We start from the raw sequence: 13,522 nt of genomic DNA, 5'->3' as shown, positions 1-13,522 counted from the left end.
CTCCGCCATGGATGGAAGACCTTCGCTCGTGCCCATAGCCTGTCGGAGGGGCTCGTCCTCCAATTCTAATTGATGGATAACGGCCTGCTCTCCGTCAAGGTCTTTGGGCTCTTGGAAACTCGCTTAAGGTGTTGTGTGGAGAGCTCCTCTGATGGCGAAACCTCCTCCTCAAGCGGGAGTGACGAGGAGGACAGCGACAGCGACGACGAGGGCGTAAAGCAGGAGGATGCTGACTCCGACTAACCGCGCCGCCCCCTCCCTCGGCTCCGCGCCCTACCGAGGGTCTTCCTCGTCAAGCTCTCCATCGGCGCGTTCGCCGCCGCTTCCTTTTTGCCTTCACCTGCCGCACCTAGGAGGAAAGGGGCAAGAACGGAGATCACGGGGAACCTATCTTTCTTTTTAAATTGTAGGCACTTGCCAAATCTTAATTTCTATATAATATAATCTCTTGAGCCCATGCTTGTATCATGTAACCTTTGTGCTCGCATCAACATATTAATGAAAAAGTCTAGCCCTGCCGGTAGCTCGTGCACGTGTATGTTCGTGTGGAGGCGAAATGCCTCCTTAGTGTAAATAAATGAGTCCTTCTAGCAAGCCACCTTGCCGGTGCCCCTTGTGCCTACCGGAGAATCACATCTGTCGGGTTACAGACAAAGGGCCCAGCCCCCCGTCCACCTCTTTTTGACAAGGGTCACTACGACCACTCTGACCGAAGTAGCATTCGAGTCGGAAATGGGAGCCCCCGAGTCCTTAAAGAAGAGTGGTGAGGTTTTCTAATGCACAAGTCACAGGTTACGAATACGAATGGGCAAGAGGTTAACTTTATTAGTTTGGTTTTCCGTGGATCGCTGTGCCGGCGGTTTTGTCAACTTCTTGCCGGAGCTGGGTCCTTGGCAGGATCGCGCGTCCTTGCCATAGCTGCAAAGAAGAGAGGGCAAAAGCATGGAACCTCGGTGGTTCACTAACTTTTACTGGAATCAAAAAGCAGTACAGTACCCTGGACAAGCATGCATATATGTATATACATAAACATGGAAATCGACAGGAAACTATACATACTAAGGGATTCCTTTTCCCTGACTGTGCACAGGGTCTGCGTCTGGCTCCGTACATAGGGTTACATGCCTTGGCGGCAAGGCTAGTACGAAACGGGGGTTGCTGAGGCTCCTGGCAACCGCGCCTTAGGGGTAAAACTTGCGAAGATGTTCAATATTCCAGGAGTTGCTCACCGGGATGCCATCTTCGGTCTCGAGGCGGATTGCACCAGGCCCGATGACTCGTATTACCCGATAAGGGCCTTCCCACTCTGGCCTAAACTTGTTTGGATTCTTGGGGGATTGGATCTGCCGAAGAACAAGGTCGCCTTCCTCAAGGCTTCGGGCATGAACCTTGCAGCTATGAGAGCGGCGCAAGGCTTGCTGATAGCGAGCGGCCCGCGTAGCAGCCCGAAGACGATCTTCCTCAAGGAGCGTCACATCATCTTGGTGCAACTGCTCTTGCTCAAGCTCATCATAAGCGAGCACTCGAGGTGACCCGTATATGAGTTCAGTGGGGAGAACTGCTTCTACCCCGTATACCAGGGCAAAGGGTGTCTGGCCAATGGCTCGATTTGGTGTCATCCTGATTGACCAAAGAACCATTGGCAACTCATCAATCCAGCGCCTTCCGCACTTTGTGCATCTTGTCAAAAGTTCTGGTCTTGAGGACCCGCAGCACTTCCGCATTCGCCCTCTCAGCCTGGCCGTTACTTCTGGGATGGGCAACAGAAGCAAAACAGACCTTGCTGCCGAGGTCTTGAATGTACTGCATGAAGGTGCGGCTCGTGAACTGCGTGCCGTTGTCGGTGATGACTCTGTTCGGCACACCGAAACGGCAGACTAGTCCCTTGAAGAACTTGACGGTTGACTGTGTTGTTACCTTTCTCACTGGCTCCACTTCCGGCCACTTTGTGAACTTGTTGATCGCGACGTACAAGTACTCAAAGCCCCCAACAGCACGGCGAAAGGGGCCCAATATGTCGAGCCCCCAGACCAAAAATGGCTAGGAAAGAGGGATTGTCTGAGGAGCTTGGGCGGGTTGATGAAGCTTCTTTGAATGGAACTGGCACACTTCACACTTAGTTTGGTAGGCAGATACCAAAGTAATCCCGGCAAGGAACACTGGACAGCGGTCAAGAATATCCTGAAGTACCTGAAAAGGACTAAGGAAATGTTTCTCGTTTATGGAGGTGACGAAGAGCTCGTCGTAAAGGGTTACGTCGACGCTAGCTTCGACACAGATCTGGATGACTCTAAGTCACAAACCGGATACGTGTATATGTTGAATGGTGGAGCAGTGAGCTGGTGCAGCTGCAAGCAGAGCGTCGTGGCGGGATCTACATGTGAAGCGGAGTACATGGCAGCCTCGGAGGCAGCACATGAAGCAATATGGGTGAAGGAGTTCATCACCGACCTAGGAGTCATACCCAATGCGTCGGGGCCAATCAAACTCTTTTGTGACAACACTGGAGCTATTGCACTTGCCAACGAGCCCAGGTTTCACAAGAAGACAAGGCACATCAAGCGTCGCTTCAACTCCATTCGTGAAAATGTTCAAGATGGAGACATAGAGATTTGTAAAGTACATACGGACCTGAATGTAGCAGATCCGTTGACTAAACCTCTCCCTAGGGCAAAACATGATCAACACCAGAATTCCATGGGTGTTCGATTCATCACAATGTAACTAGATTATTGACTCTAGTGCAAGTGGGAGACTGTTGGAAATATGCCCTAGAGGCAATAATAAAAGCATTATTATTATATTTCCTTGTTCATGATAATTGTCTTTATTCATGCTATAATTGTGTTATCCGGAAATCGTAATACATGTGTGAATAGCAGACACCAACATGTCCCTAGTAAGCCTCTAGTTGACTAGCTCGTTGATCAACAGATAGTCACGGTTTCCTGACTATGGACATTGGATGTCATTGATAACGAGATCACATCATTAGGAGAATGATGTGATGGACAAGACCCAATCCTAAACATAGCACAAGATCGTATAGTTCGTTTGCTAGAGTTTTCCAATGTCAAAGTATCTTTCCTTAGACCATGAGATCGTGTAACTCCCGGATACCGTAGGAGTGCTTTGGGTATACCAAACGTCACAACGTAACTGGGTGACTATAAAGGTAGACTACGGGTATCTCCGAAAGTGTCTGTTGGGTTAACATGGATCAAGACTGGGATTTGTCACTCCGTATGACGGAGAGGTATCACCGGGCCCACTCGGTAATGCATCATCATAATGAGCTCAAAGTGACCAAGTGTCTGGTCACAGGATCATGCATTACGGTACGAGTAAAGTGACTTGCCGGTAACGAGATTGAACGAGGTATTGGGATACCGACGATCGAATCTCAGGCAAGTAACATATCGATTGACAAAGGGAATTGCATACGGGGTTGATTGAATCCTCGACATCGTGGTTCATCCGATGAGATCATCATGGAGCATGTGGGAGCCAACATGGGTATCCAGATCCCGCTGTTGGTTATTGACCGGAGAGTCGTCTCGGTCATGTCTGCTTGTCTCCCGAACCCGTAGGGTCTACACACTTAAGGTTCGGTGACGCTAGGGTTGTGAAGATATGTATATGCAGTAACCCGAATGTTGTTCGGAGTCCCGGATGAGATCCCGGACGTCACGAGGAGTTCCGGAATAGTCCGGAGGTAAAGAATTATATATAGGAAGTGCTGTTTCGGCCATCGGGACAAGTTTCGGGGTCATCGGTATTGTACCGGGACCACCGGAAGGGTCCCGGGGGTCCACCTGGTGGGGCCACCTATCCTGGGGGGCCCCATGGGCTGAAGTGGGAGGGAACCCAGCCCATAGTGGGCTGGGGCGCCACCCCAAGGGCCCATGCGGCTAGGGTTGGGGGAAACCCTAAAGGGGGGCGCCCCCTTGCTTGGGGGCAAGCCCCCCCACCCTAGGCCGCCGCCCCCCCTAGCACCCCTATATATAGTGGGGGAGAGGAGGGACTTCATACACCAGCCCCTGGCGCCTCCCTCTCTCCCCGTTACGTCTCTCTCGCGTAGTATAGGCGAAGCCCTGCTACTGTGACGCCCTGCATCCACCACCACGCCGTCGTGCTGCTGGATCTTCATCAACCTCTCCTTCTCCCTTGCTGGATCAAGAAGGAGGAGACGTCTCCCGTCCCGTACGTGTGTTGAACGCGGAGGTGCCGTCCGTTCGGCGCTTGGTCATCGGTGATTTGGATCACGTCGTGTACGACTACATCATCACCGTTCTTTGAACGCTTCCGCACGCCATCTACAAAGGTATGTAGATGCATCTGATGGCTCGTTGCTAGATGAACTCCTAGATGGATCTTGGTGAAACGAGTAAGAAAATTTTTGTTTTCTGCAACGTTCCCCAACAGTGGCATCATGAGCTAGGTCTATGCGTAGTTCTTCTTGCGCGAGTAGAACACAATTTGTTGTGGGCGTAGATTTGTCAACTTTCTTGCCGTTACAAGTCTTTTCTTGCTTCAGCGGTATTGTGGGATGAAGCGGCCCGGACCAACCTTACACGTACTCTTACATGAGACCGGTTCCACCGACTAACATGCACTAGTTGCATAAGGTGGCTGGCGGGTGTCTGTCTCTCCCACTTTAGTTGGAGCGGATTCGATGAACAGGGTCCTTATGAAGGGTAAATAGAAGTAGACAAATCACGTTGTGGCTTTAACATAGGTAAGAAGACGTTCTTGCTAGAACCCTAATTCAGCCACGTAAAACCTGCAACAACAATTAGAGGACGTCTAACTTGTTTTTGCAGCAAGTGGTTTGTGATATGATATGGCCAAAGTTGTGATGAATGATGAATGATCTATATGTGATGTATGAGATGTTCATGCTATTGTAATAGGATTCACGACTTGCATGTCGATGAGTATGACAACCGGCAGGAGCCATAGGAGTTGTCTTTATTCTTTTATATGACCTGCGTGTCATTGAGAAACGCCATGTAAATTACTTTACCTTATTGCTAAACGCGTTAGCCATAGTAGTAGAAGTAATAGTTGGCGAGCAACTTCATGGAGACACGATGATGGAGATCATGGTGTCAAGCCGGTGACAAGATGATCATGGAGCCCCAAGATGGAGATCAAAGGAGCTATGTGATATTGGCCATATCATGTCACGTCTATTATTTGATTGCATGTGATGTTTATCATGTTTTTTGCATCTTGTTTACTTAGAACGACGGTAGTAAATAAGATGATCCCTCATAACAATTTCAAGAAGTGTTCTCCCCTAACTGTGCACCGTTGCTAAAGTTCGTCGTTTCTAAGCACGCCGTGATGATCGGGTGTGATGGATCCTTACGTTCACATACAACGGGTGTTGACGAGCCTAGCATGTACAGACATGGCCTCGGAACACATGCAAAACACTTAGGGTTAACTTGACGAGCCTAGCATGTACAGACATGGCCTCGGAACACAGAAGACCGAAAGGTCGAGCATGAGTCGTATAGAAGATACGATCAACATGAAGATGTTCACCGACGTTGACTAGTCCGTCTCATGTGATGATCGGACACGGTCTAGTTAACCCGGATCATGTAATACTTAGATGACTAGAGGGATGTCTAATCTAAGTGGGAGTTCATTAATAATTTGATTAGATGAACTTAATTATCATGAACTTAGTCTAAATATATTTTACACTATGTCTTGTAGATCAAATGGCCCACGTAGTCCTCAACTTCAACGCGTTCCTAGAGAAAACCAAGCTGAAAGACGATGGCAGCAACTATACGGACTGGGTCCGGAACCTGAGGATCATCCTCATAGCTGCCAAGAAAGATTATGTCCTACAAGCACCGCTAGGTGATCCACCCGTCCCACAGAACCAAGACGTTATGAACGCTTGGCAGACACGTGTTGATGACTACTCCCTCGTTCAGTGCGGCATGCTTTACAGCTTAGAGCCGGGGCTCCAAAAGCGTTTTGAGAGACATGGAGCATATGAGATGTTCGAAGAGCTGAAAATGGTTTTTCAAGCTCATGCCCGGATCGAGAGATATGAAGTCTCCGATAAGTTCTTCAGCTGTAAGATGGAGGAAAATAGTTCTGTCAGTGAGCACATACTCACTATGTCTGGGTTACATAACCGCTTGTCTCAGCTGGGAGTTAATCTCCCGGATGACGCGGTCATTAACAGAATCCTCCAGTCGCTTCCACCTAGCTACAAGAGCTTTGTGATGAACTTCAACATGCAGGGGATGCAAAAGACCATTCCTGAATTGTTCTCAATGCTGAAATCAGCGGAGGTAGAAGTCAAGAAGGAACATCAAGTGTTGATGGTCAATAAAACCACTAAGTTCAAGAAAGGCAAGGGTAAAAAGAACTCCAAGAAGGACGGCAAGGAAGTTGCCGCGCCCGACAAGCAAGCTGCCGGGAAGAAGCCAAAGAATGGACCCAAGCCTGAGACAGAGTGCTTTTATTGCAAAGGGAAGGGTCATTGGAAACGGAACTGCCCCAAGTACTTAGCGGACAAGAAGGCCGGCAAAACGAAAGGTATATGTGATATACATGTAATTGATGTGTACCTTACCAGTACTCGTAGTGACTCTTGGGTATTTGATACCGGTGCCGTTGCTCATATTTGTAACTCACAGCAGGAGCTGCGGAATAAACGGAGACTGGCGAAGGACGAGGTGACGATGCTCGTCGGGAATGGTTCCAAGGTTGGTGTGATCGCCGTCGGCACGCTGCCTCTACATTTACCTACGGGATTAGTTTTAAACCTCAATAACTATTATTTAGTGCCGGCTTTGAGCATGAACATTGTATCGGGATCTCGTTTAATACGAGATGGCTGCTCATTTAAATCTGAGAATAATGGTTGTTCCATTTATATGAGAGATATGTTTTATGGTCATGCTCCTATGGTAAATGGTTTATTCTTAATGAATCTCGAGCGTATTGCTACACATATTCATAGTGTGAGTACCAAAAGATGTAAGGTTGATAATGATAGTACCACATACTTGTGGCACTGCCGCCTTGGTCACATAGGTGTCAAACGCATGAAGAAGCTCCATACAGATGGACTTTTGGAGTCTCTTGATTATGAATCATTTGACACATGCGAACCATGCCTAATGGGTAAAATGACCAAGACTCCGTTCTCAGGAACAATGGAGCGAGCAACCAACTTATTGGAGATCATACATACTGATGTGTGCGGTCCAATGAGTGTTGAGGCTCGCGGTGGTTATCGTTATGTTCTCACCCTCACTGATGACTTGAGTAGATATGGGTATGTCTACTTAATGAAACACAAGTCTGAAACCTTTGAAAAGTTCAAGGAATTTCAGAGTGAGGTTGAGAATCAACGTGACAGGAAAATCAAGTTTCTACGATCAGATCATGGAGGAGAATACTTGAGTCACGAATTTGGCACACACTTAAGAAAATGTGGAATAGTTTCACAACTCACGCCGCCTGGAACACCTCAGCGTAACGGTGTGTCCGAACGTCGTAATCGCACTCTATTGGATATGGTGCGGTCTATGATGTCTCTTACCGATTTACCGCTATCTTTTTGGGGCTATGCTTTAGAGACTGCCGCATTCACTTTAAATAGGGCACCGTCGAAAGCCGTTGAGACGACACCGTATGAATTATGGTTTGGGAAGAAACCTAAGCTGTCGTTTCTAAAAGTTTGGGGATGCGATGCTTATGTGAAGAAACTTCAACCTGAGAAGCTCGAACCCAAGTCGGAAAAATGCGTCTTCATAGGATACCCAAAAGAAACTATTGGGTACACCTTCTACCTCAGATCCGAAGGCAAGATCTTTGTTGCCAAGAATGGGTCCTTTCTAGAGAAAGAGTTTCTCTCGAAAGAAGTAAGTGGGAGGAAAGTAGAGCTTGATGAAGTATTACCTCTTGAACCGGTAAATGGCGCAACTCAAGAAAATGTTCCTGAGGTGCCTGCACCGACTAGAGAGGAAGTTAATAATAATGATCAAGATACTTCTGATCAAGCTCCTACTGAAATTCGAAGGTCCACAAGGACACGTTCCGCACCAGAGTGGTACGGCAACCCTGTCTTGGAAATCATGTTGTTAGACAACGGTGAACCTTCGAACTATGAAGAAGCGATGGCGGGCCCGGATTCGGAAAAATGGCTGGAAGCCATGAAATCCGAGATAGGATCCATGTATGAAAACGAAGTATGGACTTTGACTGACTTGCCCGTTGAACGGCGAGCCATAGAAAATAAATGGATCTTTAAGAGGAAGACTGACGCGGATGGTAATGTGACCATCTATAAAGCTAGGCTTGTTGCTAAGGGTTATCGACAAGTTCAAGGGGTTGACTACGATGAGACTTTCTCACCGGTAGCGAAGCTGAAGTCCGTCCGAATCATGTTAGTAATTGCCGCATTTTATGATTATGAAATTTGGCAAATGAATGTCAAAACGGCATTCCTTAATGGTTTCCTTAAGGAAGAATTGTATATGATGCAGCCGGAAGGTTTTGTCGATCCTAAGAATGCTGACATGGTGTGCAAGCTCCAACCCTCGATTTATGGGCTGGTGCAAGCATCTCGGAGTTGGAACATTCGCTTTGATGAGATGATCAAAGCGTTTGGGTTTACGCAGACTTATGGAGAAGCCTGCATTTACAAGAAAGTGAGTAGGAGCTCTGTAGCATTTCTCATATTATATGTAGATGACATACTATTGATGGGAAATGATATAGAACTCTTGGACAGCATCAAGGCCTACTTGAATAAGAGTTTTTCAATGAAGGACCTTGGAGAAGCTGCTTATATATTAGGCATCAAAATCTATAGAGATAGATCGAGACGCCTCATAGGTCTTTCACAAAGCACATACCTTGATAAGATATTGAAGAAGTTCAATATGGATCAGTCTAAGAAGGGGTTCTTGCCTGTGTTACAAGGTATGAAATTGAGCTCAGCTCAATGTCCGACCACGGCAGAAGATATAGAAGAGATGAGCATCATCCCCTATGCATCAGCCATAGGTTCTATTATGTATGCCATGTTGTGCACCAGACCTGATGTAAACCTTGCCGTAAGTTTGGTAGGCAGATACCAAAGTAATCCCGGCAAGGAACACTGGACAGCGGTCAAGAATATCCTGAAGTACCTGAAAAGGACTAAGGAAATGTTTCTCGTTTATGGAGGTGACGAAGAGCTCGTCGTAAAGGGTTACGTCGACGCTAGCTTCGACACAGATCTGGATGACTCTAAGTCACAAACCGGATACGTGTATATGTTGAATGGTGGAGCAGTGAGCTGGTGCAGCTGCAAGCAGAGCGTCGTGGCGGGATCTACATGTGAAGCGGAGTACATGGCAGCCTCGGAGGCAGCACATGAAGCAATATGGGTGAAGGAGTTCATCACCGACCTAGGAGTCATACCCAATGCGTCGGGGCCAATCAAACTCTTTTGTGACAACACTGGAGCTATTGCACTTGCCAAGGAGCCCAGGTTTCACAAGAAGACAAGGCACATCAAGCGTCGCTTCAACTCCATTCGTGAAAATGTTCAAGATGGAGACATAGAGATTTGTAAAGTACATACGGACCTGAATGTAGCAGATCCGTTGACTAAACCTCTCCCTAGGGCAAAACATGATCAACACCAGAATTCCATGGGTGTTCGATTCATCACAATGTAACTAGATTATTGACTCTAGTGCAAGTGGGAGACTGTTGGAAATATGCCCTAGAGGCAATAATAAAAGCATTATTATTATATTTCCTTGTTCATGATAATTGTCTTTATTCATGCTATAATTGTGTTATCCGGAAATCGTAATACATGTGTGAATAGCAGACACCAACATGTCCCTAGTAAGCCTCTAGTTGACTAGCTCGTTGATCAACAGATAGTCATGGTTTCCTGACTATGGACATTGGATGTCATTGATAACGAGATCACATCATTAGGAGAATGATGTGATGGACAAGACCCAATCATAAATATAGCACAAGATCGTATAGTTTGTTTGCTAGAGTTTTCCAATGTCAAAGTATCTTTCCTTAGACCATGAGATCGTGTAACTCCCAGATACCGTAGGAGTGCTTTGGGTATACCAAACGTCACAACGTAACTGGGTGACTATAAAGGTAGACTACGGGTATCTCCGAAAGTGTCTGTTGGGTTAACATGGATCAAGACTGGGATTTGTCACTCCGTATGACGGAGAGGTATCACCGGGCCCACTCGGTAATGCATCATCATAATGAGCTCAAACTGACCAAGTGTCTGGTCACAGGATCATGCATTACGGTACGAGTAAAGTGACTTGCCGGTAACGAGATTGAACGAGGTATTGGGATACCGACGATCGAATCTCAGGCAAGTAACATATCGATTGACAAAGGGAATTGCATACGGGGTTGATTGAATCCTCGACATCGTGGTTCATCCGATGAGATCATCGTGGAGCATGTGGGAGCCAACATGGGTATCCAGATCCCGCTGTTGGTTATTGACCGGAGAGTCGTCTCGGTCATGTCTGCTTGTCTCCCGAACCCGTAGGGTCTACACACTTAAGGTTCGGTGACGCTAGGGTTGTGAAGATATGTATATGCAGTAACCCGAATGTTGTTCGGAGTCCCGGATGAGATCCCGGACGTCACGAGGAGTTCCGGAATAGTCCGGAGGTAAAGAATTATATATAGGAAGTGCTGTTTCGGCCATCGGGACAAGTTTCGGGGTCATCGGTATTGTACCGGGACCACCGGAAGGGTCCCGGGGGTCCACCGGGTGGGGCCACCTATCCCGGGGGGCCCCATGGGCTGAAGTGGGAGGGAACCCAGCCCATAGTGGGCTGGGGCGCCACCCCAAGGGCCCATGCGGCTAGGGTTGGGGGAAACCCTAAAGGGGGGCGCCCCCTTGCTTGGGGGCAAGCCCCCCCACCCTAGGCCGCCGCCCCCCCCCTAGTAGATGCCATCTACTAGGGCCGGCGCCCCCCTGGCACCCCTATATATAGTGGGGGAGAGGAGGGACTTCATACACCAGCCCCTGGCGCCTCCCTCTCTCCCTGTTACGTCTCTCTCGCGTAGTATAGGCGAAGCCCTGCTACTGTGACGCCCTGCATCCACCACCACGCCGTCGTGCTGCTGGATCTTCATCAACCTCTCCTTCTCCCTTGCTGGATCAAGAAGGAGGATACGTCTCCCGTCCCGTACGTGTGTTGAACGCGGAGGTGCCGTCCGTTCGGCGCTTGGTCATCGGTGATTTGGATCACGTCGTGTACGACTACATCATCACCGTTCTTTGAACGCTTCCGCACGCCATCTACAAAGGTATGTAGATGCATCCGATGGCTCGTTGCTAGATGAACTCCTAGATGGATCTTGGTGAAACGAGTAAGAAAATTTTTGTTTTCTGCAACGTTCCCCAACAGGAGTTAACTGAAGCACAAAGGTACCTGGTTCCACAGGCAACTTGAGGGCATCATGCTTTGACAGGTCGTCAGCAATGCCATTCTCCGCTTGGGGAACATGCTCTGCTTGCAATACGTCAAAGCGCTCTTCCAACTTCCTCACTTCATCCACATAGGCCTCCATCAACAGGCTCTGGTAGTCCTTCTTTACTTGCTTGACGACGAGTTGCGGATCACCTCTGACGATGAGCTTTCTGATTCCAAGATCTGCTGTGATCCTGAGACCAGCCAACAACCCCTCATACTCCGCTCTGTTGTTCGTTGATTTTTCCTGGGGAAAGTGCATCGGGATTACGTACTTGAGGCACTCTCCGGTGGGTGCGACCAGAAATACGTCGGCACCAGCACCTTGGAGTGAGAAAGATCCATCAAAGTACATAATCCACTCACTGCTCGTCTCCTTGCCGGGGAGGGTGGTCTCTTGAATCTCCTCATCGGGTGTTGCGGTCCATTCTGCTATGAACTCCACCAGGGCTCGGCTCTTGCTTGTTGAAGTACTTTCAAACTTGAGGCCAAAGCTCGACAGCTCCAACGCCCACTCCACAATCCTCCCAATTGCATCTGCATTGTGCAAGATTCATTGCAACGGGAGGTGCGTGACGACGGTGATCTCATGTGCTTGGAAATAGTGGCGCAGCTTTCTTGAGGCCACGAGGAGGCTAAAAATTAGCTTCTGCATACCAGAATATCTTGACCTAGCCCCTGCAAGAGGGAACTGACAAAATAGTCTAGGTGCTGCACCATCTTCTTCTTCTGTCCTACTTTGCTCATCTGCCCAGACTCCGCCTTGCCGGGATCGGGTCTCGCCGGGGGTTCTGCCTTGCTAGCATCAGAATCTGCCGGGGAGGGCCCCGGCTCGCCACCCGATGGCTCTGCTGCTACTGCTGCCTCTTCCTCAAGTTCCCTCTGCGCCACCAGTGCAGCACTGACCACTTGATTCGTTGCTGCCAAGTATAGCAGCAATGGCTCTTGCGGTTTGGCCGCGACTAGTATCGGCGTGGAGGAGAGACACCCCTTCAAATCTTGCAGTGCAGCCTCTGCCTCCGGAGCCACTTTATTGGACCCGTCTTTTTCAAAATTTTGAAAAAGGGGAGGGCGCGCTCAGCAGATTTGGAGATGAATCTACTCAGGGAGGCAATGCATCCGGTGAGCCTACGGACGTCTTTGACTCGCTTCGGTGCTTCAATCTGCTCGATCGCCTTGATCTTATCAGGATTTGCTTCACTTCCACGCTGAGACACAAAGAACCTAAGAAGTTTGCTGGACGGGACACCAAACACACACTTCTCTGGGTTGAGCTTGAGGTTGATCTTACGCAGATTTGCAAATGTTTCTTCTAGGTCTTGTACGAGCGTGTCCCTGACCTTGGTTTTGACCACTATATCATCCATATAGGCTTCCATATTACCAATTTGGAATGCTCGGGCAAATGTCGAACCGGCGCTCTTCAACCCAAAAGGCATCCATACAAAACAGTACGTACCACATGGGGTGATGAACGTGGTCTTCTCTTCGTCTTATTTCATCATGAAGATCTGGTGGTATCCTGAATAGGCATCGAGGAATGATAGCAGGTCACACCGGGCAGTGGAGTCTACAATCTGGTCGACGTGTGGCAGGGGGAAAGGATCCTTCGGACAAGCTTTATTGATGTCTGTGTAGTCAATACACATCCTCCACTTCCCATTTGCCTTACGCACCACCACCGGATTGGCCAACCACGTGGGGTGGAGTACTCCTCTAACCAGGCCCGTCGCCTCCAACTTCCTGATCTCTTCTATGATGAACTCTTGTCGCTCTAAAGCTTGCTTCCTGACCTTTTGCTTGACGGGCCGCGCATGAGGACAAACAACAAGATGGTGCTCAATCACCTCCCTGTGAACGTCGGGGATGTCGGATGCTTGCCATGCACACACATCGACATTCGCCCGCAGGAAGGTGATGAGCGCGCTTTCCTATTTGCTGTCGAGGGTGGGTCTTATGGTGAAAGCCCTGCCCGTGTCGTCCTCCTTGGTGGACACCTTCTTGGTTTCTGG

At 48.6% G+C, this 13,522-nt stretch overlaps 1 protein-coding gene across 1 annotated transcript; it reads right to left on the bottom strand.

Moving 5' to 3' along the window:
* Positions 1 to 977: 977 nt before the first annotated feature.
* LOC147975804 (uncharacterized) lies at positions 978 to 12,877 on the bottom strand. Its single transcript, XM_087520586.1, has 4 exons — positions 12,550 to 12,877; positions 12,182 to 12,430; positions 11,472 to 12,047; positions 978 to 997 (listed from the first exon to the last, which is right to left on the bottom strand). Exons 1-4 carry the CDS (start codon positions 12,875 to 12,877, stop codon positions 978 to 980), a joined length of 1,173 nt encoding a protein of 390 aa, XP_087376712.1.
* Positions 12,878 to 13,522: the final 645 nt, after the last annotated feature.

Source organism: Triticum urartu, chromosome 4A (genome assembly GCF_056163025.1).
Source record: "Triticum urartu cultivar PI428250 chromosome 4A, HENAU_Tu73, whole genome shotgun sequence".
NCBI lineage: Eukaryota > Viridiplantae > Streptophyta > Magnoliopsida > Poales > Poaceae > Triticum > Triticum urartu.
Note: the sequence above shows the minus strand (reverse complement) of the source record. Positions and strands in the feature narration are given on the sequence as shown.

Coding starts and splice junctions, on each gene's coding strand:
- LOC147975804 (XM_087520586.1), bottom strand. CDS start 12,877: ATGGATGATATAGTGGTCAAAACCAAGGTCAGGGACACGCTCGTACAA. Junction 12,431..12,549: donor CAAAATTTTGAAAAAGACGG/GTCCAATAAAGT, acceptor TATACTTGGCAG/CAACGAATCAAGTGGTCAGT. Junction 12,048..12,181: donor TTCCCTCTTGCAGGGGCTAG/GTCAAGATATTC, acceptor TGCACAATGCAG/ATGCAATTGGGAGGATTGTG.